Source organism: Phalacrocorax carbo, chromosome 10 (genome assembly GCF_963921805.1).
Source record: "Phalacrocorax carbo chromosome 10, bPhaCar2.1, whole genome shotgun sequence".
Lineage (NCBI taxonomy): Eukaryota > Metazoa > Chordata > Aves > Suliformes > Phalacrocoracidae > Phalacrocorax > Phalacrocorax carbo.
The window spans coordinates 6,547,835-6,574,015 of NC_087522.1; the positions used below are offsets into that span (position 1 = coordinate 6,547,835).

The 26,181-nt window shown below is 51.1% G+C and overlaps 2 protein-coding genes across 10 annotated transcripts in view; both read left to right on the forward strand.

Annotated features, from left to right (window-relative positions):
* The window catches only part of LOC104045677 (alpha glucosidase), a 15,080-nt gene extending 6,728 nt beyond the window's left edge, over positions 1-8,352 (forward strand). For all 7 annotated transcript variants that reach the window (XM_064461600.1, XM_064461599.1, XM_064461596.1 and 4 more), the window contains exons 4-20: positions 621-786; positions 1,302-1,398; positions 2,444-2,563; positions 2,810-2,928; positions 2,997-3,128; positions 3,897-4,007; positions 4,837-4,950; positions 5,127-5,211; positions 5,575-5,692; positions 6,052-6,185; positions 6,313-6,464; positions 6,608-6,756; positions 6,848-6,989; positions 7,189-7,287; positions 7,414-7,578; positions 7,659-7,805; positions 8,046-8,352. In XM_064461600.1, coding sequence (XP_064317670.1) covers positions 621-786; positions 1,302-1,398; positions 2,444-2,563; positions 2,810-2,928; positions 2,997-3,128; positions 3,897-4,007; positions 4,837-4,950; positions 5,127-5,211; positions 5,575-5,692; positions 6,052-6,185; positions 6,313-6,464; positions 6,608-6,756; positions 6,848-6,989; positions 7,189-7,287; positions 7,414-7,578; positions 7,659-7,805; positions 8,046-8,108 — 2,113 coding nt within the window. In that variant the 3' untranslated portion in view covers positions 8,109-8,352. The remainder of the gene's footprint in view (positions 1-620; positions 787-1,301; positions 1,399-2,443; positions 2,564-2,809; positions 2,929-2,996; positions 3,129-3,896; positions 4,008-4,836; positions 4,951-5,126; positions 5,212-5,574; positions 5,693-6,051; positions 6,186-6,312; positions 6,465-6,607; positions 6,757-6,847; positions 6,990-7,188; positions 7,288-7,413; positions 7,579-7,658; positions 7,806-8,045) is intronic.
* A 1,083-nt stretch (positions 8,353-9,435) lies between these two features.
* The window catches only part of INTS1 (integrator complex subunit 1), a 29,884-nt gene continuing 13,138 nt past the window's right edge, over positions 9,436-26,181 (forward strand). For 2 of the 3 annotated variants that reach the window (XM_064461610.1, XM_064461612.1), the window contains exons 1-28: positions 9,436-9,556; positions 9,700-9,990; positions 10,913-11,109; positions 11,341-11,478; positions 12,200-12,359; positions 12,722-12,827; positions 13,116-13,302; positions 13,441-13,586; positions 13,886-14,027; positions 14,383-14,559; positions 14,822-14,930; positions 15,541-15,661; positions 16,363-16,440; positions 16,966-17,123; positions 18,339-18,435; positions 18,834-18,925; positions 19,255-19,315; positions 19,700-19,897; positions 20,157-20,286; positions 20,474-20,653; positions 20,748-20,897; positions 21,471-21,650; positions 21,832-21,936; positions 23,015-23,182; positions 23,540-23,651; positions 24,107-24,268; positions 25,449-25,595; positions 26,002-26,100. In XM_064461610.1, the coding sequence (XP_064317680.1) occupies positions 9,499-9,556; positions 9,700-9,990; positions 10,913-11,109; positions 11,341-11,478; positions 12,200-12,359; positions 12,722-12,827; positions 13,116-13,302; positions 13,441-13,586; positions 13,886-14,027; positions 14,383-14,559; positions 14,822-14,930; positions 15,541-15,661; positions 16,363-16,440; positions 16,966-17,123; positions 18,339-18,435; positions 18,834-18,925; positions 19,255-19,315; positions 19,700-19,897; positions 20,157-20,286; positions 20,474-20,653; positions 20,748-20,897; positions 21,471-21,650; positions 21,832-21,936; positions 23,015-23,182; positions 23,540-23,651; positions 24,107-24,268; positions 25,449-25,595; positions 26,002-26,100 (3,949 nt within the window). In that variant the 5' untranslated portion in view covers positions 9,436-9,498. The remainder of the gene's footprint in view (positions 9,557-9,699; positions 9,991-10,912; positions 11,110-11,340; positions 11,479-12,199; positions 12,360-12,721; positions 12,828-13,115; positions 13,303-13,440; positions 13,587-13,885; positions 14,028-14,382; positions 14,560-14,821; positions 14,931-15,540; positions 15,662-16,362; positions 16,441-16,965; positions 17,124-18,338; positions 18,436-18,833; positions 18,926-19,254; positions 19,316-19,699; positions 19,898-20,156; positions 20,287-20,473; positions 20,654-20,747; positions 20,898-21,470; positions 21,651-21,831; positions 21,937-23,014; positions 23,183-23,539; positions 23,652-24,106; positions 24,269-25,448; positions 25,596-26,001; positions 26,101-26,181) is intronic. The other variant, XM_064461611.1, reaches the window with a different exon arrangement.

A 26,181-nucleotide genomic window follows, 5' to 3' on the forward strand; every position in this document is an offset into this window, starting at 1 on the left:
GGGACCTGGTAGTTTGGGGAAACGGCCACCAAAGTGTTGTGGCTTTGCCAGTTTCACCCTGCTTTTGGGTTTCCCTGGCTGTCTAAGCTATAGGGACACCCACAGCTCCAGGCTTTTTGTGGAAAAGGACTGCAGGTAGCTTTGCTGCCTTGCTCTCAGTCACCTCCATGGCTTTGCCCTCACTAAGCTGTTGATGAGCACCAACACCTGGTCGATGTATAAGATCCCATCCTTTCTTCCTCCTTCCTGTTTGCTGGTGCCTGTGGTCCATACTTTATTTGGGAGCTGCTTATCTGTGACAACAGGCTGACAAACTCCACCACTGCGTTGCCTTGGTGGTTAATAATAACCTGCGTGGAACCTTCTGGTGTCAAAGGCAGGCTGCGCCATGCTGGGGCAGGCTGGTTCAGGCTCTCAGGCTCTGCCTCGTGTCCAGCCAGACCTGAATTTGTCTCTTGGGCCAAGGTGTTGGGGCTGGATGCAGGGTGGGACATACGCTGCCACACTGGCCCTTGGAATGCTTCAAGAGGGAAGGGGTCAATTGTTGGTGGGCAAATGAATCCAGGTGGATCCCAGCATCCCCTCTTGACTCTCTCTCTCCCTTGGTGTCACCCCGGCAGGCTCAACACCACCGTGGCCCCTTTGATCTTCGCTGACCAGTTTCTCCAGATAGCCACGTCACTCCCATCCAGGTTCCTCTACGGACTAGGGGAGCACAGTGGCACCTTCCTGCACAGCCTGGACTGGAGCACCCTCACGCTGTGGGCACGCGACGTCTCTCCCATGGTACCATCTCCCCTCTCCCTGTGGGGGTGCAGGGGGCGAGGATGGGGGGACCGCTCTCCAGTGCATTGGACAAGCCCTGGGCAGACATGGCAGGGAGGTGGGCAGCAGACCTGGGAGAGGCAGGGGGTGGTTGAGGCCAATGGGCAGATACGTGCTGGGGAGGACTTCAGAGCAATTGCAAAAGAGTCTTGGCATTCTGAGGGCCCCGGGTGTTTTCCGCTCCACCCTGCCGCTCATGCAACAGGTTGTGGGGAGGCAGGAGGTTTCCCCCTCACCCAGCCCAGCTCAATAGCAGCTCCCGAGCTGTGAGGAAGAAGCAGCCTCCCATGGCGTTCAGCGCCAGCTCTGAAACCATCCTCATCCCTCTTCTCATCCTCTGCAGGTGATGACAGATGCCTGGTTAGGAGGTGGCAGCACATGCAACTCGGGGCCATTTATTTGCCCCCTGTGGCACGTGCGGGGCTCTCCTGCTTTGCCCAGGAGCTGCTCTCTCACCCAGCACCTCCTCTTTGCAGGAATCATTCAACCTCTATGGTGCTCACCCCTTCTACCTGCTGATGGAGGAGGGTGGAGATGCTCATGGGGTTTTCCTCCTCAACAGCAACGCAATGGGTAGGTGTCCCAGGGCACCCTGGCTGTCTTGTCCCTGCAGCATGACCCGGCAGGTGGGGACAGATGGGAGCTGCCAGAGCAGCCAGTTTGGGAACTTGGGGTGAGAGGAAGATGTAAACGGGAAAGATGTGGTTTGATGGCTCTGTTATTGAGCGTAGCCATCTGTTTCCTGGCTACGGCAAGGCTCTTTAGCAACTGCCGAGCAGTTTAACCACATGCCCAGCTGCCAAGTTGCTGTCAGAAAAGCAAGTCCCTCGTGTGTGGGTCCATGCCCATTCCTACTCCACCCGAAACGGCCTTGCCCCCAGGCCTGGCAGCGTGGGGTGGCTGGGGCGCAGACAGGGATGCCGTCTGTTGCCTACGCTCTTCCCAGCTGTGCTCCGCCAGCTGCGGCCGTGGGATCCGCCCGTGTGTGCCAGCTGATAACGCAGCAGCTCCCGCGGGCTCCTGCCATGTCGTCGATGGCACGGGTGACCACCCGTCCCTCCCAGCAGCCACCGTTTGCAGCCAGATGGGCCAATGCTGCGCACGCCAGGGCTCGCACAGCTCCAGCTGCGCTCAGCTTTATTGTAGCGATGCTCCTGAGGAGGAGCTCATGGGAGGTGTAACCACCTGAGCTGAGGTTCAAGGGCTCGTTCATGTGAAAAGCACTTCCCAGGAAAGCCCTTTCTCCTGCATGCTTGCTTGTACAAGTAGCTCTCAATTCACTTAAGAGGGGATTTTGGGGGAGGACGTGAAGAAAAGCCCTGCATGTGTCTCACCTTTAAGAGGAAGCTGGGAGAATGGTGCAGCTTTGGGCTTAAAGAGCAAATATTTAAGATAGTGAGCTTTCTCCCTGTGTAAACTGGCTATCTCCCTGGGCTGCAATGATTTAAGCCTCCAGATGCCTGTTTAGCATCCACTGAGTGCAAGGCAGGGATTTCTCTGTTTTCCTGCCAGAGGCTGACCTTTGCCTGTGGTGCTGCTTGGTCACAGCCCTGGCGGTCAGGGTCTGGGGGTTGCTCCCCAGTTCTCACTGACTTTTTCTCTTCCCTCTCCTGCAAAGAGGTGGCCCTGCAGCCCGCTCCAGGCCTGACTTGGAGGACCATTGGGGGGGTACTGGATTTTTACATCTTCCTGGGGCCTGATCCCAACATGGTCATCCAGCAGTACCAGCAGGTGATAGGTAAGTGCCTGCATCCTGATGTGGCCATCTGCGCGCACCTTCCCCACTCCCTCCCAGCTTCACCACCATCCATACCCCTCCCATCAGGGGAAGGGGTCAGCAGTCCCCAGCCATCCCATCCACAGCCCTTCCAGCATGTCAGGAGTCAGCAGTCACCTCCTTTCCCCCTTATTCCCTTCCCTATTCTTTTGAGATGCTGCTGCCATCTCTGGACACCACATCCATGCTCCTGCTCTCTTGCTGCAGGTTTCCCAGCCATGCCACCCTTCTGGGCGCTTGGCTTCCACCTCTGCCGCTGGGGCTATGGGTCCAGCAATGAGACCTGGCAGACCGTGAGAGCCATGAGGAACTACCAGATCCCGCAGGTAACCCCCCAGACCCGTGGAGGGGGGGTCTGGACTCTGTCACCCATCCCTGAGCCTCTGTCCTGCAGGATGCACAGTGGAATGACATCGATTACATGGATGGGTACCGGGACTTCACCCTTGATTCTCAGAAGTTTGCCTCCCTCCCCTCGCTGGTGGAAGACCTCCACAAACATGGGCAGCGCTACGTTATCATCTTGGTACTCCCCTTCCTCTCCTCTTGTGCTGTCTTTGCCGCAAAGCTGGCATGAAAGGCAGAGGTGTAAGAGATGCTTGTGGTCCCAGCTGGTCATCCCTGGCCCTGGGGATTTTTATCCAAGGTCAGACCCCAGTGCTGGGCCGGCAGCTGTAAACTGCCACTGGAAATCCCCCTAATGCAGGGACCATGGAGACAGAGGCCAGGTTCTCGTGCCATGCTCCTGTCTGCTGCGAGAGTATGAGGATGCCCCTGTTCCACATGGGTGAAAGAATGAAGGAACTGTGGGTCAGGCTGTTTAACTCGTGGGTATTTGGCTTGGGTGCCCCCGCATCCCCACGAGTGATGGGACCTCGTGACCTGGCTATGATCTCCCTTCTTCCCTCCACGAGGAAAGGGGGTATGGGTTCTGCTTGCTGGTGGCAGTGGGGACTAGGGGGTCCTGGGGAGGGAAGGGTAGGGTTCTGTCCCTGTTGTAGCCCAAGCCTGGCCGTGACCCCATGTTTCTTGCATAAGCGCAAGATTTCTTATATTTGTGTGGCCCCCCCCAAAATGCCCTAACGGGTCCTGGGGACTTGCAGAAGTGGCATTTTAGAAAACATGCCTGGAAATGCTGAAGCAAGTTTCTGTTCCCCTTGGGCAAAACAGTCGCTGTGTGTGGGCTCTGGCTGACCCCGTCTCGGTTGTCATCTTCTCTGAATCATGCTGGCCTGGCAGGGGGAAGGGGCCACGGTCTGCCAGGAAAGGCGCTAACCCTCTCCTCTGTCCCCAGGATCCCGGTATCAGTAGCACCAACCCTCATGGCTCCTACTGGCCTTTTGATGAAGGCTTGAGACGGGGCTTATTCCTAAACACGACCCAAGGGCAGCCGCTCATCGGGCAGGTGAGGAGCTCCAGGAAGGAAATCCCAGCCCTGGGGGGTTGTGCAATAGCAGGGTTGGGATTTCATCCCTTGTGCTGGAGGGAAAGCCAAGCAGCCGAGGGACCTCTCTGGGATGATTGCCAGAGTCTGGCTCAGACCTTAGCCTCACGTGTCACCTCCCGGCATCTCCACCGGCCCCAGGAGCCAGCCCCTGCCACAGCAGAGGCACCCGTGGAAGTCATATGAGCTTAACAGGGTTGGCGATGCCGCTTGAGGCCGGTCATCTGATTTCTCTCCCTTCCTGTTTCTGGGGTGAGGGGAGGTTGTCCGTGGTGGACACATGCCTCCAGATCTGCTCCAGAGCAGTTCCCTCCCAGTTTGTCTCTGTCTTTCCCAGCCGTTTGCTCCCACTGGCTCTCCCTTACCATCTATAAGGAGGGGTCTTTTAACATAGCCTGAACACATAGGGGAAAATTAATCAGCCAAAATTGCTGGACTGAGGCAAAGTGTGGAGGAGTCATGGCTTTTCCCTGATGTGCTCTGGCATGGGTGGCGTCAGGACTTGTGCAAGCAGAGGCAGAGCAGCTCCCCACCTGGCCCTGTGTCCCTCACCTGGCTGCGGGGGTGTCCCCAGCACCTCAAGGCTCCCAGGTACCATGGAGGCAGGAGGGATGCTGCGTGTGCAGCATCCAGGACTCGAAGCAATCAGCCCAGGGTTATCTTCTGGTTTATTGCCCATTTCAACCCGTGGTCCTTTGACATGCTCACGGGCCCCTGGCACCCCGTTCGCCACAGCAGCGCCCCAGGAGCTGCCTGCCCTCTGAAGCCATGGTTTTGTGGTCTCCCCGAGGTCTGGCCCGGCTTCACCGCCTTCCCAGATTTCTCCAACCCGGACACACACCAGTGGTGGCTGGAGAACCTGCAGCGCTTCCATGCCCATGTGCCCTTCGATGGCCTCTGGATCGTAAGTCCCTCCTTGCCCTTGGGTCACTCCCTGTCGGTGGCTTGACTTGCAACTGCTGCATGTCTCTCACTGGTCCTGACAGGGTTGTCTGTCCCTCAAATGCAGCTTTTCCAGGTCTATCCACTAATCCCCAAACCCCCCGCCCTTGAAAATGGTCTGTGATTTTCTTTCCTTAGGACATGAATGAGCCATCCAACTTCATGGATGGGTCTGAAGATGGCTGCCCCCCAGGAGAGCTCGACAGTCCACCGTACACCCCGGGTAAGGAGGGGAGGTTAAACACAAGGCTGGGCTGGTAGGTACTGAGTGCTTTCAGATCGCTGGCAGCTGAGTGCTATGGGAGAAAACCATTTTTAAGAGAATTCATGTCTCCATTTTACACTCTGAACATCTCCATCCCTACTTGCGTGTGTCGGTATCCATGCCCAAGCCTTGCACGCTTGTTAGGGCTGTGTCAGGGTGCAGGATGGGATCATCTGCTTGAGCTTTCAGCACTGGGTTGGCAGCAATGGCTGGCTTCTGCGTGCAGGAGGGCTAGCCCAGAGCCAGCAAGTGTAGGGGGAGGGTCCGCGTTCCCTGTACCCCCCACCACCATGTGCCAACAGGGGCTCTCCCTCCTGGCAGCCGTGCTGGGTGATTCCCTTTCTGCAAAGACGGTGTGTGCCTCGGCGAAGCAGAAAGCCTCAGTGCACTACAACCTCCACAACCTCTATGGGCTGATGGAAGCCAAAGCCACGGCAAGGTACCTGAGCATCCTGCTTCGTGCCAGCCTGGGGATGGGATGGGACAAAATCCTGTTGCTCAGGGCTGTGTAGGAAAAGGTCAAGGATTTGTGTGCCTGACCCAAAGGGGAGATGCTCTGGCTGCTCCCGGTCTCCAGGATAGGAATAACCCAGCAGAGGGGGGAGCCAGCGCTGCTCTGGGTAGGATGGGTGCATGGGGCCGGTCCAGGCACTGAGCCTTCCCCATACCACTTGAGCTGACATCCAGCACTGCCCCATGACATGGGGCCAGACCTCTCCCTCCACTTTTGAGGGATAAGGCGAACTTCTGGTGAGCTGCTCTTACCTCCTGCCCCTGGCTCCCCCTGTTGTCTTCCAGTGCATTGATCCAGATCCGGGGGAAGCGCCCCTTTGTCATCTCCCGTTCCACCTTCCCCAGCCAGGGCCGGTACTCGGGACACTGGCTGGGTGACAACCGGAGCCAGTGGAAGGACATGTATTACTCCATCCCAGGTGGGTGGCACAGGCTGCATGCAGACACCGCCCCCCCCAGTCAGCTTCCCTAGGTCCATCGAGCTTTCTGCTGGTTTGGAGGTATCTCCAAAAATCCCTGTACTCTGCTGAGTGTCTCTGCCCTCAGGGCTGCTGAGCTTCAGCCTCTTCGGCATCCCGCTGGTCGGGGCGGACATCTGCGGCTTCTCCGGCAGCACCTCAGAGGAGCTGTGCACCCGCTGGATGCAGCTTGGAGCCTTCTACCCCTTTGCCCGCAACCACAACACCCAGAATGAGAAGGTCAAGGGCAGCATTCCTGGTGGGAGGCATCCCAGGGGTGGGGTGTGGGATGGGGTATGTGGGATGGGGGATGCAGGAGGGCAGGGGCAGTGGGGATGCCCAGCAGGGATGGGGCAGCCACTGACTCCCCGAATCTCCCCCAGGCCCAGGACCCAACAGTGTTCAGTCCTGCAGCGAGAACAGCTATGAAGAATGTGCTGCTGACCCGCTACTCCCTCCTGCCCTTCCTCTACACCCTGTTCCACTGGGCCCACTTGCAAGGGGATACTGTCGCCCGGCCCTTGTTCTTTGAGTAAGAGCATCCCCACCGGGAGCTGGGGAGATGCTTAGGCTGGATCATGGAGAAGCAGCTGATCTGAGCAGTGTCTCCATTTTTGCCACAGGTTCCCCCAGGATGTGGCCACCTTGGGGCTAGACAGGCAGTTCCTATGGGGCCGGAGCCTGCTGGTGACACCGGTGCTGGAGCCCGGGGTGGACTCCGTCACAGGCTATGTCCCCCGAGGCGTGTGGTATGACTTCTACACGGTGAGGAGCATCACGGTGCTCAGCTGGGGGTCAGCTAGTCCCTGCTTTACCATACAGGGGTTGTGGGTGGGAAGCCACGGCTGAGCCCAGCAAGCCCCGATGAATCAAGGGTTGGGGGTGGCTGCTCCCCAGACCCATGCCCGAGCCCACCATCGTGCCCCTGATCCCCTCACACCCATGTCTCTCACTGCCTGCCCAGGGCTCCTCGGTGAACAGCAGTGGGGAGATGCTGAAGATGTCAGCCCCGCTGGAGCACCTCAACCTGCATGTCAGGGAGGGTGCCATCCTGCCCACCCAGGTAAGCACCCACGTGTAACCTCCCCGTGGGCTGTCTGCAGCGTGTATGTCCCCAGCAGCACCTCAGCTGCCAGATCCCCATCTTGGGTGTTCACAACTATACAGCACCCATGTCTTTGAACCCCAGAAACCAGGCACCACCAGCGAGGCAACCCGAGGGAATCCCCTGCGCCTCATCGTGGCCTTGTCCTCGAGTGCCACTGCCTGGGGGGACCTCTTCTGGGACGATGGCGAGAGCCTGGACACCTTCGAGCAGGGCAGCTACTCCTACCTGGTGTTCAATGTCACGCAGGTGGGATGTGGTGTGGAGGGCAGGGGTGGGGGATCCTGTGGCACCTGGCCACCCTGAGCTCATGCTGTCCCCTCCTGCAGAACATCTTCACCTCCACCATCCTCCACTCCAGCACTGAGGCCACCAAGGTCACCATTGGCACACTGAGCATCTTTGGGGTGCAGGAGGCACCCAGCAAGGTCCTCCTGAATGGCCAGGAGAAGCCCTTCTCCTACCTGGACAACCAGGTACGGCCCCATCTTGGGGTGCCTGTGCTGAGGCTCCCCATCCTGGGGTTCTCCATCCCTCCTCCCCCAGCACTTGTCACAGGGTGGGTGGCTGAGGAGGTGGGTAAGGACTCTGGCATGGCTCTCCTGCCATGTCGGGCTTCAGCAGACGCAGAGCTCAGCCAAGCTGGGTAGGGGAAAGGATGCTCTGCGTCCCACCTGCAGAGGCTGTACCTCAGAATGTCTCCTCTCCTATCACAGGTTCTCACTGTGAATGACCTTGGCCTCAGCCTCAGCCAGGGCTTCTCCCTGCAGTGGCTGTGAGTGGGGAGCCAAGACCACAGACCCGGGAGATGCTTGATGCTCCAGCCCTTGAGGCTGGGATGCCGCCATGGAGAAGGCGGTGGGGACTGTCGCCTGCTGCTGTGTGGCCCTGCTCTGGCATGGCTGGGGAAGGGGGGCATGGGCTTGGCTGCCATGTGCCCCCCATGTGGTCCCAGGTGGGCAGCGTGGGTCAAGGTGTGGGCGCCCACGGTCCTGGCTGCAATAAAGGCAGGTGGAGAACTTGTCCTGGGAGTGTGATGTGGGGATGGGGGTGGTGGCATGGGGGGGTGGGGGCGAGGCAGGGGCCAGCCAGTTGTCAGGGACCCCAGTTTTAGTCTCTGATCTTGGTTCTCCCACTCCCATCGCCCAAATCTCAGCTTCTTCATTTCAGCCCCAACACAAGCCCCCCCAATTCCAGCCCCAAATCCCAGCCCCAGTTGCAACCCTACATCCCAGCCCCCAAATTTCAGACCCTAATCTCAGCCCTCACCAAATTTCAGCCCCTGATTCCAAATGCCCTATCCCAACCCCCCAAATCAGTCACTAATTTCAGCCCCCAATGCCATCCTCAGTTTCTGCTCCTAATCGCCCAGATTCCACCTCCCCCATCCCAGTCCCCCCCAAATCCCAGTGCCATCAAACAGCCCCCCACCCCACCTATCCCAGTCCCTCTGTGGCCTCAGCCTCCCCCAAAGCCCCCAGCACCACCCCAGCCCTCACCCCAATCCCAGACACCTCCCCCATTCAGACAATGAAGCTGGGGAAGGGTCTGGAAAGTGAGTGTGCTGGGGAGCGGCTGAGGGAGCTGGGGGTGTTTAGTCTGGAGAAGAGGAGGCTGAGGGGAGACCTTATTGCTCTCTACAACTACCTGAAAGGAGGTGGTGGTGAGGTGGGGGTTGGTCTCTTCTCCCTAGTAACCAGTGATAGGACAAGAGGAAATGGCCACGAGCTGCCTCAGGGGAGGTTAGGTTGGATATTAGGAAAAAGGTCTTCACCGAAAGAGTGGTCAGGCATTGGAGCAGGCTGCCCAGAGAGGTGGGGGAGTCACCATCCCTGGAGGTGTTCAAAACACGTGTAGACGTGGCACTTCAGGGCACGGTTTAGGAGGCCTGGGGGTGCTGGGCTGATGGCTGGACTCGATGATCCTACAGGTCTTTTCCAACCTTAATGATTCCACGATCTCCCCCCGTCCCGCCCCGGGGTGCAGTTCACACTCCAGCCCGCTGCGGGGCGCACAGCCCCCGGCCGCCGCGCCCTCCCGCCGCCAGGCGGCGCTGTCCCGCGGGGCGGGGAGGGAGGAGCCGCCGTCCGGCCGCGGGACCGGGGCGGAGCGGGGGCACTTCCGCTTCCGGGCAGTGGCCCGTTGGCAGGGCCTCCGTTCGGCGGCGCCATGAACCGGCCGAAGGCGGCGGCCGTGCGGCGGCCCAGCGCCGTGCCTAAACCCTCCGGTGAGTCCCGGCGGGCTGAGGCCGCCTCGTCCGGGGAGGAGGGAGGCCGGGGCCGGGGCTGGGGCTGGGGCTGGGGCTGGGCGGGGGGGGGCTGCGGTCGCCGCGGGCTGGTGCTGTCACGTCTGCCCCCTGTCCCCTCGCAGCGCACCCGCCGCCGGGAGACTTCATCGCTCTGGGCTCCAAGGGGCAGAGCGGCGAGGGCAAGGCCGCCGCGACCCTGCTGAAGCCGGCGCCCCCCGGGCTGCCCTCCGAGCGCAAGCGGGACGCGGCCGCCGCCTTAGCGGGCCCGGCGGGGCTGACCGGCCTGACCAAGCGGCCCAAGCTCTCCTCCACGCCTCCCCTCAGCGCCCTGGGACGCCTGGCGGAGGCGGCTGTGGCGGAGAAGCGAGCCATCTCACCCTCCATCAAGGAGCCGTCCGTCATCCCGATTGAAGGTGAGGCCTCGCTGTGCCCCTGCCGTGACAGGCGAGCAGGGATGCAGGCTTCAGCACACCTGTCCCGAGGGCTTCAGCCCGGGAGCCCTTCTCCAAGCCCGTACACTAACATCGGAGTGCAGTCCCGAAGGGTGTCCCGTGCTGAATGCAGGCGTGGGGACACAGTTTTGTCTCCTCTCCTGTTTGCATTGGGTTGTGTTTGTCCAGTCTGATAGCTGTTTAACAGCAGCATCTGAAAGACTCCCTGAGGAAATCTTTGAGCCTGGGTTGTGGTATTTTATTCATGTTTTTCTTTAGTAGACTCTGGATCTGAACATTGCTTACTTTTTGAAGTATCATTCTGTTTTCATAGAATCAATCATAGAACGGTTTAGCTTGGAAGGGACCTTTAGAGGCCATCTAGTCCAACCTCCCTGCAGTGAGCAGGGACATCTTCAACTAGATCAGGTTGCTCAGAGCCCTGTCCAACCTGACCTTGAATGTTTCCAGGGATGGGGCTTCTACCACCCCTCTGGGCAACCTGTGCCAGTGTTTCACCAACCTCATTGTAGAATTTTTTTTCCTTATATCCAGTCTAAATCTACTCTCCTTTAGTTTAAAATCATTACCCCTTGTCCTGTCACAACAGGCCTTGCTAAAGAGATTGTGGCCATCATTTCTAGAGTCCTCTTTTAAGTAATTTTCTGGTGTTTTATGGATTTGCAGAGGAGTATTTTAGCACGGACCAATGGAAAAATAATCAGGGGTCTTATCAGGTGTGAAACAGAACTTTTAATAGCAATTGGGTAGGGAAGAGCCATTGCAGGTGCTAAAGGTGAGCAAGTTCATGCTTTAATTTCCTGGTGACTGGCCCTGCCAGCAGCTCCAGGTGGGTTATTTTGCAGAAGGATAAATACTGATGCCTGTGTGTTGATGGTTGCAGTTGTCCCCACGGTGCTGCTGGATGAAATTGAGGCAGCAGAGGCAGAAGGCAATGACGACCGTATTGAGGGGGTGCTGTGTGGAGCTGTGAAGCAGCTGAAAATGAACAGAGCCAAACCTGATACCACGCTGTACCTGAGCCTCATGTACCTGGCAAAAATCAAACCAAACATATTTGCTACCGAAGGGGTTATCGAGGTGAGGGCTGTGCTGCATCGGGACTCTTGGGCTTACTGACGTATCGTCGCTGCCAGCTGGCGAGCATAGTTGCAGTCGCTCTCAAGCCAGAGCGTAATCTGCATGTCTTTGTAAAAAACATAGCTCTGTTGCAACCTGCTGCAATTTGTATTTCTAAAGCTTTTCTGTATGATTTCTTTCAATCTGGCTTGATTTTTATTTTTAATTTATTTTTTGTGGATGATATTCCAGGCACTGTGCAGCTTACTCCGAAGAGATGCCTCTATCAATTTCAAAGCCAAAGGGAATAGCCTCGTGTCTGTCTTGGCCTGCAACCTTCTCATGGCAGCTTACGAAGAGGACGAGAACTGGCCAGAGATCTTTGTCAAGGTTGTTGAACCAAGGGGGCTTCTGCCAGAACATGGGCAGACTGGGCTGGGGAGGCTGTGTGTGTTGTGGGCAGGAGAGAAGCAGACTATTTATTCCTGTGGCAAGGGAAGGGGGTCTCCAGTGGCCTGTTGCCCAGGATGGGGAATGCAGGTGGAGGAGGCAGAAATTGGAGGCTGGGCCTGTGCTGTATTGACAAGGGAGAAACCCAGAGTCCTTGGTTTTTTAAAGAAAAATCTCCGCTAGTTGATGAGATGCTGTGGCCTCCTTTGCCTTTTGTTGCCTCATCTCTGCTCTTTTTTTGAGATGCCTTTGATAATCTGTACTGATATGTGTCCCAAAGGCTTCTAACTTTCTAATTTTGTCTATAGGGATTAAGCAACCTGTTGCTTTAACAAGGCTAAGCTTATAAAAGACCAACTTCTGTATTTTGATGGTAGAATTTAATGTGAAGTCTTTGCTAAAGCTAAATCAGCTTTGCTGCTTCAGAGGGTTGGTGCCTGGTAGAGCTTGGGTTGTGTTTGGTTTTTTGCTCTTATGTGACTTGCCTGCAGTCATCTGGTCTTTGCTTTTCATCCATGTGGTGGTTATGCTGCTTTCCTATTTCACAGCTGTACATTGGAAACAAACAGGAACTTGGGGAGCTTATAAATACTCCTCTGATTAACCAGTACAAAAAAGGCTTGAGTGTGGTTTGTGTTCTCTTCTGCTTTCTGTCCTGTAGGTTTACATTGAGGACTCTCTTGGGGAGCGCATCTGGGTGGACAGCCCTCACTGCAAGACATTTGTGGATAACATCCAAACAGCTTTTAACACAAAGATGCCTCCTAAGAGCATGCTCTTGCATGGAGAAGTTGGACGTAGCGGAGGGGACCTTAGCGCTGGTAAGATGATGTTTAGGAAGCGGGAACAAAGGGCTAGGGAGAGGATGGAGCCTGGTGAGCTTATTGACTGGTGAGAATAGATTGTTACTGGATGGAATCACATAGACCAGGCTTTGAGTTCCAGACATTGCTTTTGCTCTCTTTGGGCTCTTTCATTTCTCGGGGATGTTTGAGGGCAGGAAGTGGAAGAGGCTTAGAGAATGTGCCTGTATGAGATGCAGTGTGAGGAAGTGACTAGTTGTGGCCTCCTTCAGTGTTGCTGAAGGAGATCCTTGAGAGAAGCTGAGCACGTAAGAGTGTGAGTGATCGATCTCTAGAAAGCAGAGTTGTCTCATGATGTGTGCTGTGTGCTGGTCTCTTAGGGAGTAGTCCACACCCTTCTATGACAGAGGAAGAAGACAGTCAGAGTGAGCTGCTGATTGCAGAGGAGAAAATGAGCCCAGAGCAGGAGGGCCAGCTCATGCCCAGGTACAGTGCCTCTTTTTCTCCTGACGTAGCTGTGTGGCAGATCTGTCTGTGCTGACCTACTCTTGCAGTGCTGCAGCAGGGAGCTCCCTCTCTGCACTCGCTATCCTGTGGCACTTGCTAGAGGATGTTGAGTATCAGACACAACTGGTTCCAGGAGAAAGGAGTGGGCTTTTTTGTCTGTTTGTAATGCATACCACAAACAAGAAATGATGCTGATCACTGGACGCAGTAAAGTGTGACCGAGCTGGCTTGTGTGGAAGTGAATAAAATGTAGTGTGCCTGTCCCAGGTATGATGACCTTGCAGAGAGTGTGGAGGAATACGTCCTAGACATGCTGCGGGACCAACTCAACCGGCGCCAGCCAATGGACAATGTCTCCAGGAACCTCCTTCGACTGCTGACAGCAACCTGTGGCTACAAAGAAGTGCGGCAGATGGCTGTGCAGAGGCTAGAGATGTGGCTGCAGAATCCAAAGGTAAGGACAGAAGCTGCTGAAGCACAACTCTTCTGGACCTGATCTGATATCCAGCCAGGAGGGCTGCGTACTGTGTGCCAGTTATGTTTCTGATCTGTGATGGCAGGTGGCTGTAGCCTTTCTGTTCTTCGTCTGCAGTTGACCAAGCCAGCTCAGGACTTGCTGATGTCAGTCTGTATGAACTGCAACACCCACAGCTCAGAGGACATGGAAGTTATCTCCAACCTGATCAAAATTCGTCTCAAGCCAAAAGTCCTTCTCAACCACTACATGCTGTGTGTCAGGTGAGTGAGTGACCAGGTCTGTGATGGGAAGAGACAGCACTCTGGAAGATGTGCCCAGGATCTTGATGGTTGCAGTGTCTCTGCATAGTGGTTTTAAATACCACCTTGGACCATGGGGTGTTCTGTGTAATATTCAAATGAGTTTCACTGGCTTGGAGGTCTTTCAGTAATCCTTTGATATTGCTGGACACATGTGCTGCTCCTCACTTTTGTGTGTTAAATACTTCAAAGAGAAATCAAAACAGTGGGTCTAGCTGCAATGAAACCTCACCTCTGATACCTCTGGTGTTCCCTTGCAGAGAGCTGCTGAATGCACACAGGGATAACCTGGGCACCACAATTAAGTTTGTGATTTTCAACGAACTATCAAATGCAAGAAATCCCAACAACATGCAGATCTTGTATACTGTGCTTCAGCATAGCTCAGAGCAAGCTCCAAAGGTAAGTGTAGTGTCTTCTGTGACTGCCGGTGATCCCAGAGCCCCACCCGAGAGATTTAGTTAAACTGAGGCTCACATCAAATCTTTCCACAGACAACTGTGTGATCTGTATCATACTGTTTTGAAATTATATAATTGCACTTGTTAGAAAATGCCCATGCATATTTATTCCTATCTCCCACATTCTGGGTGACCAACCTTGTGGTAATGAAGTTTCATGAGAGAAATGTTGTTATGGTTCCCCAGGGGTCTGAAGGACAGGCATACCACCAGCATTGTTTCCTTGTGTCTTTTCATTTTATGGGTGCAGATACTTTACAATGCACTGAAAGTGTTGTCTTTCTCTATGGCGTCAGTACCTAGCAATGGTGTTCCAGGATCTTTTGACTACTAAGGATGATTACCTGCGGGCTTCGCGGGCTCTGCTGCGAGAGATCATAAAACAAACGAAACATGAGATCAACTTCCAGGCCTTCTGTCTGGGTCTTATGCAGGAACGGAAGGAGGCTCAGTACACAGAAATGGAATTCAAGGTACCACATTCTTTGTTCCTTGTGCTGCTGAATGTACCAGTGGTGTACTTGGCTCTTCTATATCTCTTTCTGGCCATTCTTTCTTGTGCTTTTTGTTATCTGAGTCAGTATTTGTGTCTCGTATTTCATAGCAGTGCTCCCACATCCCATTTCTAGACATCCATGATTGTAATTTTTGATGGTGAAACACTGTTCCAGAAGGCAGCTTTGGGTACTTCTGATTCAATTCACCTTTTGTTTTGTTTTGTTTTTTTTTTTAAAGGAGCGGTTTGTCATCCACATAACTGATCTGCTAGCTGTGTCCATGATGCTTGGTATCACAGCCCAGGTGAAGGAGGCTGGAATTGCTTGGGACAAAGGAGAGAAAAAGAGTAAGCAGAACAACCTTCTGAAGATGGGCAGCTTGACAGATATCTTCTGGCAGCGCTGGGGTTGAGGGAAACATTGTGGCAAGGGTTAGGAAGGGGTGTAAGCCTCCATTCTGAATAGAGGCACAGGAGTGCTTGCTATCCTGAAACAGAGCTGGCAGGTGTCATGTGCACAGCTGGGTGAATATACAGGTACTTTTGATATCTATGGAGGCAGTGGTTGAGAGGCTTGGGAAAGGGGACTGTGTATGGAGGGGACTGAGGGACCTGGGTCACACCTGGAGGGGCAGCCGTAAGGATTACCAAGTACCTAATGCTGAGAAGACAGGCCTTTGAGGTGACTGTCCTGAAGTGACTGCCCAGATGTCATCTTCTCACAGCGCTAACTTGTCCATGCTACATCTCGGGGTTTTGTTGCAGTGCACATCAGAAAGCGAAGCACGTGTGTGCTCAGTGCTAGGATGCTTAAGGCTGTCTGATATACCTCTCCCCAGTTTACTGTTGATGCTTTGGAGCCCTGGTTACTATCCGCTGTTGAAACAGCCACCCTCTCCTGCTTGGCTCCTGATGGGGCTCTGATATGTGTGTAGTTTGTAACCTTACTGTTTTTCAGACCTAGAGGTGCTGCGCTCTTTCCAGAACCAAATTGCTGCTATCCAACGAGATGCTGTCTGGTGGCTTCACACGGTCGTTCCATCTATCAGCAAACTGGCTCCAAAGGACTATGTGCACTGGTAAGAGAGTCAGCCTGGTAATCTGCTGTGCATAACCAGTTGCTTTCCCAACAGTGTGTGACATATTATGAAAAACCATGCATATGCCAGGGTTTGGTTAGAGTTCTCTCCCAAATCAGAAGATTTGGATCTCTTTGGATAAATCTTTTTATCAGACAGGGAGCAGAAACAGTGTTTTAGCAGGGTTCAGGCTGGGACTGTCTCCCTCTCAGGAATTCCTGCAGATGCATCCTCTTATGAGAAATGTATGACAATGGAAAATATTCCTGATTTGTATTATTTGAGTCCACCCAATAGGGCATTTCCCGTTACCTGACCAAGCATAATCCCTGTGGACCCCTCGATGTTCTTTTGTCTGATGTACTTTTTGAGGCTGTATGGTTGAGGGCTCCGTAGACAGTGCTGTTTTCTCTGCCTGCTTCTTGCTGTATCCTGGGTTCAGGCTCAAGACATTACTGAGGCAGGACAAGCCAGAATTAATAGCATCTGAGATATGTTCATGGGAAGTGTAAATGCCCAATGCCCATACTGTATAGTCCTCTCTGTGTTTTGAGTTGTTACTTTTGCTATATTAGCTTATCTGAGGGGGCTTCTTCATGTGTAAGATGGGAAGCATTAGCAGGAGTTTGGGGAGACTGAATTGTTGGATGTGTTCTTGAGCCTCACACACGTGGTGTTTACTGTCCTTTTCATCTCTGCAGCCTCCACAAGGTGCTCTTCACAGAACAGCCAGAAACCTACTACAAATGGGACAACTGGCCCCCTGAGAGCGACCGCAAGTGAGTGTGTGCCCCACCCACAGCTGGGTGGAGGTGCCAAGCTGCTGTAGCTGGAGGCAGAGCAATTGGTGTTTTCTGGTGTTCCTTATATAGCTCTGTGTTGGAAAGGTTTGGAACTCTGCTTAGATTTTCTTCATCTGTTACATTGCCTTAAAATTGAGGGATGTTGCTCCATTCTCCATCTGTTCCTCTTCCTCCTTTGTTTCTGTTCCCTGTGCCAAGCTGTTCTGTCTTGGTGCTGTAATTGTAAGAAGGGCAGCCCTGCACTATGTGGTTTGTACTGGGATAACATTAGGGAGCTGACTCAAGCAGGCTGAAGTCCAGAGTTAGAAGGCAATGTGAGCAATATTCCATAAAGCAATTCGTTTCACATTAGTTGCATTTGAGGCTGGAGACCAGGGAGGGGGTTGTAAACTAAGCTGTGATTTATCTTCTGCTCAGATGAGCTGTAGGGTCTGTGGAGGGTTTCAGCAACCCTCATGCTGCTGTCAAAGAAGCGTAATTGATGTCTCATATCTCATGCAGCTTCTTCCTTCGCCTCTGCTCTGAGGTGCCCATCCTTGAAGACACGCTGATGCGGATCCTTGTGATCGGTTTGTCACGGGACCTTCCTCTTGGCCCTGCGGATGCCATGGAGCTTGCTGACCACTTGGTGAAGCGGGCTGCGGCTGTGCAAGCAGATGGTAAGAATGCACAAAGCTCCAGCCAGCAAGTGGTTACTTCTGCCTACGTGTCCTCTTATTGCCACCTGGGGCTGAGGTGGCTTCTACCTGTACCAAAGAACCTTTGCATCGCCTAAAGCATGTTTTAGTCGTGATGGCTAAGCATTTGGCTCAAAGGCAGACATGTATTGCTGTTGCTTTCTCACTAGAGAAGCTTCTTATTTTCTCATACTGTTTCTCCCTGTTACTAGTTTTCTATCATGGAATGTTTAGGAAATTATTGGTTGTGTTGAGGATGAGGGACTGTGAATAGCCACCCAAAGTTTTGAGTTAGCATTTTTAAATTTAGTTTAGTCCTTTATACAGACCATAAAATGAATAAAAATTTTTAGGCCATCAGAAAATGAAAGGGTTGGAAGTTAAAGTAATCAACCCATGTATTGTATGCTCCTCACAATTCCGTTATTCAAACACTGTTACAGAATATCAGTTACAAAAACAGCCTTAACTCTTACCTCTTTTATGAATTCATTCAACATCTGTCCTGAATTCCTGCATCCTTGAAGAGTATGTCTGTTCAATTGAGCTATATGTGTTTGTGTTGGAGTGAGTGGGTTGTCAGAGTTTGAATCTAAAGCATCTTATGTACTCTTAGTGCTGAGTGCTGACTGGTTAATAGCGAAGTTTAATGCAGATCTGGTCAGTGCAAGTGGAATGAGCTAGACTTTGCTGTTGAATATCCTGTGAAAATAAATATGCCCAACCTCTCAGTATAGCATTTTAAATACTGCACCGTTTCAAATGCTGGAAGTCCCAGAGTTAAGTTAAAGTGAGTCTGAAAACTTGCAACAAGATTGAAATGCATTTTTAGTTCCTCTGAGCCCCAGACGTTCTGAGCAGATTCAGTGCCTTCCTGGAGAAGTATATTTGAGTTCTGAAAAAGATGCAGGTATCACATTGGATGCATTTGGGAAAAAACCTGCTGTTATGAAGAATTTAAACCAAATTGCAGCTGAAAAGCTCAATATCCTTATATATTGACTTGTAGCTTTTTTAAGTGTTGCTGCTTCTTAAGTGTTGTTGTTTTTTTGTTCCTGTAATATCACAAGAGCAAGCTCACAATAACATAGTTGCTTGAAGTAAAAATTTTTGTGATACTGTGATGCTTTTCTTGAAGGACTTTCAGCCAGGTAGACAGGTCAATAACTTGCTTAGTCTTTTCTTCTCTTCCTCCAGATGTCGAAGTCCTGAGGGTAGAAAGAATCCAGCTGATCGATGCAGTCTTAAATCTGTGCACTTATCACCATCCAGAGAATATCCAGCTGCCCCCAGGGTAAGGCTTATCACATAGACAATCTTGTTGTGATCTAGCTCATTTTCACCTTGTGACTAACAATACTAGCTCACAGATTTTAAGATGCATTTCCTTATTACAGTTTCTAATAACAAAATTGTGAGAAAACCTTTTCAGTGTCACGATCAGGTGGGAATTTTTCCAGGGGAAATAAGACCGGAGTGATGGAATAGACTTTCCTCTATGAGCACTCTGACCTTCCTCTAGAAATTTTCATCTGAGCCCTGCTGTCCCTTCTGAGGAAGGCAGTTTCTTTTTGAAAGCCACTGAACTGATGTGGCTGAATCTAACCAGTGCGTAATTAAGGAGAAGAGCAGAATTGAGATAGGCTTAAGTAACCAAATCCAACCACTTGTATCTCTTGATGGCTTTTGCAGGTACCAGCCTCCAAATCTAGCTATTTCTACCCTCTACTGGAAAGCCTGGCCTCTCCTGCTTGTAGTGGCTGCATTCAATCCTGAAAACATTGGTGAGTGTGGACATTTCTTAGGACACTAGTTCTGCTGCAAAAATTGGCCAGCGTGCCATTTGCTGAAGTCTGGTTGCCTGTGTTCAAGGCATGTGCTGGGCTGGTGAGATAACTGCAGTTGACTAACTGCGTATTCCCTGTGTGTGCAAAAATACACAGTGTGGGTGTTTGGACGAGCATGTGGTTGGAATCACGTTGTCTGTGCTCGAAGTGTGGTGAGCTGTTCCAAAGTGTTTGTTGTCTGCCTCCCCACCTTGGAGTGTTTTAGACTATGTGTAAAGAACCCTCACTATTTTTCCTGTATTCCTGACTGCCTTTCTCTGCTGCAGGTCTGGCTGCATGGGAGGAGTACCCCTCTCTAAAAATGCTCATGGAAATGGTCATGACCAAGTTAGTATGCATAAATCCCTACATAAATCAAATAGGCTACTGAAAACACATATTTCTGAATGAAATTTGTGCCAGCTGGCTTCTTCCTTTCCAGTGGGACTGGCATAAAATAAGCTGGCTGGCAGCAACACTCCAGTTTGAGTGGGAAAGGTGGCTTCCCCCAACAGAAATATTATAAGGAAGGGAATAAAGCTGAGAAAAAGGGGAGGGCTGACTGTGATGGGCCTTGCTGAAAAGGTCTTGGTCTCCCTGGCCCTATTGAGAAGCTGCCTTGTTTTTTCTGTGTTGCCTGATGGAGCCAAGATCCTGGGGACTTTCTGACTGTGGTTCATGGGTTTTGAATTAGTCAAGGTAACCATTTTCTTTTCTAACTTATTTTCCCAGTAATTATTCCTATCCTCAATGTACCTTGACGGATGAGGAGACACGCACAGAGATGATTAATCGTGAACTTCAAATCTCCCAGAGAGAAAAACAGGAGATTCTTGCATTTGAGGGTCATCTGGCTGCTGCATCCACAAAACAAACAATTACAGAGAGCAGCAGCCTCTTGCTGTCCCAGCTAACAAGTCTGGACCCTCAGTAAGTAGCCTTTTGCAGTCTGGTACCATAATGAAATCCCAGTTAATGCTAGTCAGGAAACCATACTGCTCATAGGGTGGTTGATGTGGGCAAGAGGAGCCCTGAGATTTGGTAGCCTGTGGGATATGTGTCATATTTGGTCCTTATCCTGTTGCCACCTGCACGTGGCCCTCAAGCACTACTGACTGACTGATCCTCATCAACTCCAGAACAAAAGAAAGTACATCTGCCTGTGGATAACTTCTTGTTCCTCTGGCAGGGGCCCCCCACGGAGACCTCCACCACATGTCCTGGAGCAGGTCAAAAGCCTGAACCAGTCGCTTCGCTTGGGTCACCTCCTGTGTCGCAGTCGCCATCCTGACTTTCTTCTCAACATCATTCAAAGACAGGTGGGCTCCCTCGATGGCTTGGCTATATTGTGATCTGATCCGTCGTTTCTGAAACTTGAGCAGAGTGAGGGGCAAAAGGAAGCTAAGAAAGATGCAGGGGACGGTGCTTTACTGCTCAGGAATTAAATGATCAGTGTGCTGCGTCTATGTTCTGCTGATCTTGCATTGTTATTCTCCTGCTTCCTAGGCCTCATCACAGTCAATGCCATGGCTGGCAGATTTGGTTCAGTCCAGTGAGGGCTCCTTGGATGTCCTACCTGTGCAGTGCCTTTGTGAGTTCCTGCTTCATGATGCTGCTGATGAGTCGACCTCGGGTGAAGAAGAAGAAGAGGGCGAGAGTAAAGAGCAACGTGCCAAGAAGCGCCAGGTGAGTAGTAGTCTCCTGGAGATCAGTTCTGTTACCTACTTTCTGTGCATCCTGGATTTTATTTCATTGGAAAGGCCAACTTCTTGCTCTACAGAGACAACAGAAACAAAGGCAGTTGCTTGGACGGTTGCAAGACTTGCTGCTGGGTCCCAAAGCAGATGAACAGACAACCTGTGAGGTGCTTGACTATTTCCTGCGACGCCTGAGTTCCTCCCAGGTGGCCTCACGGGTCTTAGCCATGAAGGTGAGCAAAATTAAAACCTTCTTGACTAGGATTTTTCAGAAGCTGAGCGCAGAGTCCTAGATCCTCATGAGTTCAGAGCCAGTGCAGTGGAATTGTTTCATATCATCCTTCTTCAGTAACTTGTCTCAATGTCCAGACCCCATCAAATGTAATTTTACTCCCTGCTGCTAAGAAGCCTTCCTTGTTCAACAGCCAAGTAGCACTTTTCTCAAGATACAGAGCTGGATTTTGCTGTGTTTCCTGTGAAGCTCAGGTGTAGACTCAGCAGATCATGTGCTAGATGGAGTAATTGGCAGCAGCTGTTGTCTGTGGGGAATGTGAGTGAGTGCCTGGTGCTTTAGAGCATAGTCAAGGCAAGCAGAATTGCAGAGAGCTCAAAAGATTATGCTTACAGAGGGCTGAAACTTCAAGCAGGGTAGCTGTCAAGCAAACATGAGATGCAAAACCTGTTGTGTGCTGCATTTGGATTGTTCTGAGATGTTTGAAGCTTGTTTCTATTATATTCACTAGTATGTAACTAGTGGTCCAGCTGTGGCTTCAAATGCAACAGCTGTGTCTGTGTGACTTCTGCAGGGCCTGTCCTTGGTGCTGTCAGAAGGGGGACTGCGTGATGGAGAAGAGAAAGATCACCCCATGGAAGAAGACTCTGGCGATTCTGAACTGCTGCAGGGATATCAGTGGCTACTGAAAGACCTCCCAAGGCTGCCACTGTTTGACAGTGTTAGAGCAACAACAGCTCTTGCCTTGCAACAGGTAGGTGTTAGTAGCTGGAAGGGATAGGTGACCAGCTTATTCTTTGTCCTACTCGTGCTACGATGAATCTGAGCAAACTGCGTGTGGATGTGATATCGACGTAATTGCAGAAGAATTTTTCTTATGCTGGTGCTTGTTTTCATTAAATTCTGATTTCCAACGAGAGGAATTCTCATTCTAGGCCATCCACATGGAGACAGATCCCCAGACCATCAGTGCTTACCTGGTGTACCTCTCCCAGCATGCCCCAGTGGAGGAGCAGGGACAGCACAATGACCTCGCTCTGGTGAGAGGCCGGGTTGCTAGGGCAGAGGGGTTGCATGGGGGAGACCTGGCATGCCTCAGGACAGTGGTAGGCATGTGACTTGCTGTGTCAGCACACTGAGGGTCTTGGGAGCGTGTGAATCTGATAACTGCGTACTTGTGTTTCTCCATATGTGTTGGGAGGCAACCTGTGTCTTCAGTTTCATCTCATGAAATTAGATCAGAGCAATAGCCTCCAGTCCAGCAGCCCATCTTAGATGATATGGGGAATGCAAGAGTGGATAGTGAAGGAAATCACATCCTTGGTAGTGTTTCACAAGTAAGCAGGTGCTAAACCTGTAGTCACTTATATCACAGAGTCACAGGTCGGAAGGGACCTCAGAGATCATCTAGTCCAACCTTTCTAGGAAGAGCAGAGTCTAGACAAGATGGCCCAGCACCCTGTCCAGATGACTCTTGAAGGTGTCCAACGTGGCCGAGTCAACCACTTCCCTGGGGAAGGAATAAAGAGAATACATGGGGATTCTCTCCAGGGAGAGAACAGGAAGTCAGGAACCTTAGTGCTGGGATATGCACTCTCCTATAATCAAAATCAGATTTCTGATGATTTTTTCAAAGGTTTTGGTGACTTTTTTATGTTTGGCTATTATACAATGATATTTTTCATTGTTCTATCTCTGGGTGGTTTTTATTGCTTTTAAGTCCATTGAACTACATCCTTTATAACAGTTTTTCGGAGATTGATGCATGGTTCTAGGGTCTCATGTTTTCTTTCTGCATAGAACTGTTTAGATATGTGGAGAACATTAAATGATAAGAGTCAGTAAATCTGTTTCTTCAGAGAAATGCAGATTTTACTAGGTAAATGCTCACTTATAATGCATGCTATGCTACAACTGGGGATACTGTAAGGTATCACAAGATCATGCAAAGCACTGGTGTTTTCCCTGTTGTGGTGGTTCTACTCTTGAATCTACACATTGATCTCCAGAGTGGTGTTAACTGGGCTGATGATGGAAACTGGAGTGTGTGATGCAATGAAGCAGGAGGACCTGGTTGCGTTGTTCAGTAAAGACCTCGTGGATCTTTCCCCCTTGCAGGATGTAGCCCGACTCATAGTGGAGCGCTCTACCATCATGTCTCACCTCTTCTCCAAGCTCTCGTACTGTGCCGAATCAGATGCAGTGCTTGTTGCTCTTCTCTCCATCTTTTCTCGCTACATCAAACGCATGCGCCAGAGTAAGGAGGGCGAGGAGGTGTACAGCTGGGTGAGTGCCTCCCTGCCTTTCTTAAGCAGGTAGAAGAAACTGGACAAGTTAATAAAAGGGGAGCCCATTGTGGGTTACTGCGTATGTAGAAACCACATCTAGTTCAAGAATTCCCTGATTTGAAAATAATTGGAAGTCGGCATAATATCAGGACCAAGTGTATGTGTACAAAAAAGGCTTTTTAACTTTTCCTTGAGTATCTTTTATGGCTGCTGTTGGAGATAATGGGCTAGCTGGAACTCTGGTCTGGCTGAATTTGTCCATTCTCATATTCTCCTTTCATCTGCATCTCACAGATCTCATTCTCCTTTCTCTCCCCACCTTTGTTCATCCTGGTTTTCTTCTGCGTTTTTCCAGTCAGAGTCCCAGGATCAAGTGTTCCTTCGTTGGACTAGTGGGGAAACAGCCACTATGCACATCCTTGTGGTTCATGCCATGGTTATTCTCCTGACACTAGGGCCACCTCAAGGTTAGTGAAGTGCACTCAGATTTATTCAGGGGGTCATGAACAATACATAAAGCCTTTCCTCTATCTGCCCTCTCCTAACAGGTCAGGCTGGTGTTAATCCTTCCACTTGCAGACTTGTCCCTTGCAATATTTGTTTGTAGCTGTGAGATCTATCAAAATATTTCTGCACAGAGTGAAGGAATTGCAGACTTTTTTTTTTGCCTTCTGCAGACAGCAGGAAATATTAAAATGATGGTGTGTTTCTCCCTACTAAACAAGGAGGACTTGGAGACGTATTGTAGTGTGAGAACTGGGTACTCAGATATGTCGTTCACATTTCCACTTGATAGTGTTTATTCCCAAGTTGTTTCTGATCTTTGAACAAGAAAGTTTCTGGTGTATTGATTTGTATAGAGAAGGGTAGGATGTTCTAAGTGTGTATGAACATGGGAGATAATTTTGTATCCACTCTTAAGCAGGGGATGGTGATTTTTATACCTTACTGGACATATGGTTCCCGGAGAAAAAGCCTCTTCCTACTGCTTTTCTGGTTGACACCTCAGAGGAGGCTCTGCTGCTCCCTGACTGGCTAAAGCTGCGTATGATCCGCTCTGAGGTCCCGCGTCTTGTGGATGCAGGTGAGCCTGTGGGATGTTTGTTGGTGTTTCATACCCTCCTGAAAGGAAACAGAGAGGCTCCCTGCTCAAGTCCTCTGTGTGCCCAGCCATCCTACCTGGGTGCCTTTGGGTGGGGCCCTCACTCACTGCAGTTGCTGCAGCTGAGCAGCGAGCTTGGATTTAGAAAGCAGTGTGTCTATGGATTTTGTGACAGTCTCAATCTAAACATACAATAGATTCTTTGCTACGTCCCTTAGGGCTGTCGAACAGATATACGGAATGTGAGCTGGTTCCAGGCAGGGAATGTTATGGGATGTCGCAGGGTGATCCCCTATTCAGCCACGATGTGTAGTTCATGTACCAAGGGATTGAGACAGGATACAACCTCGCTATCAGGCCCCACAGGTTAACCCCCACAGCATTAAGAGCAGAACCAGGTGAAAACAGACTGAAGAGGAGGTCAGTGCCTTTGGTAGAGCTCCTTACTGCAGTGTGGAAGGCAGTTCTTCACACTCTGATCCAAGTGCTGAATCTTGCTGGCTTTTAGAGGCAATGACTGTTACTTTTGAAGCAGGAGAGAGAATCCGTATGACTATTGCACTTTCTGTGTATTTTAAAAGAATTGGGGGACTTTGAATTGGATCCCATTTTTGTTACAACAGTTCAGATTGAATTAAGCTACACAGACACCAGACAACAGGCACAGCCCTTCTTCCATAGGACGTGGTGGGCTTGCAATGTGGAGAACAGTGTCTGAAGGATGTAAGCTATACCTGTAGTTACTTTTGTCCTTGCACGGCTCATCAGTGCTCTTTTTCTTCTTGGTATTCAGAGCTTTCATCCCTTTCTTACTAATCAAATAACAGCTCTCTATAGCCAGTGAATGAGTTATTCAATAATTCTTGCCTGCAGTCATCAACAGATAGGGTGGAAGTTATTTCTTTAATACAAATGATTGGGTTCCTGAGGTTTTGATCCAATTAGCCAGTGAGTGAATTAACTGGAAGATGCAATAAGAAGACAATGATTTGCAGAGTGAAGAAAACATAGTAGGTAGCTGTCAGACCTGGCTTTGGGCTCTCTGCAGCCCTGTCATTAACGTGTCACTGTTGGTCCAGCCAAAAGCACAAAGATCAGATAATAAAGATGACCCTCTCTGAGCAATTCAGAGGTCTGAGGACTCGGTGTTTCTGTATTTCAGCTCTGCAGGATCTGGAGCCACAGCAGCTGCTTCTCTTTGTTCAGTCCTTTGGAATCCCAGTTTCCAGCATGAGCAAACTTCTGCAGTACCTGGATCAGGCAGTATCTCATGACCCACAGACACTAGAGCAGAACATCATGGACAAGAGTAAGATCTTTTGAGGCTGACCACACATTCTACTTTTTCTTGAACAGTTTTCATAAGTATCTCCTGTGAATTGCTTGAAAAAATCCAAACTAGTTCAGCAAACTTTTGTGCAAAGGCTGCTTTGGCAGCCTGTTGTCACTGTATACACCTCCCTAGAGCTTGTCTGGATGGCCCTTGGCTGTATTTCCTGAAGTAGAGAAGGATTTTCTGGATTAGATTGTACAGTGTCCAAAAAGTAATTTGGAGGCTAACTTGTAAAAGAAATAAGGCTTAAAAGCATCATGTTTATGAAGTCCATGGGAACAGCAAATTGCCTTTGCTGTTGGAGTTGTGCAAACAGCAACCAATTCTGTCCTGCTTTATTAAAGAGGGTGAGATGACGATGTGTTCATATCTTCTTTTTCAGACTACATGGCTCACCTTGTGGAGGTTCAACATGAGAGGGGAGCAACAGGAGGCCAGACTTTCCACTCCCTACTCACTGCATCCTTACCAGCCCGCCGAGGTACTGCCTGGGATAGCCTAAACCTACAAATACCAGTCCTTTCTCCATTGGTGTTAAGAGGGACAGAAAGAGCTGTCTTCA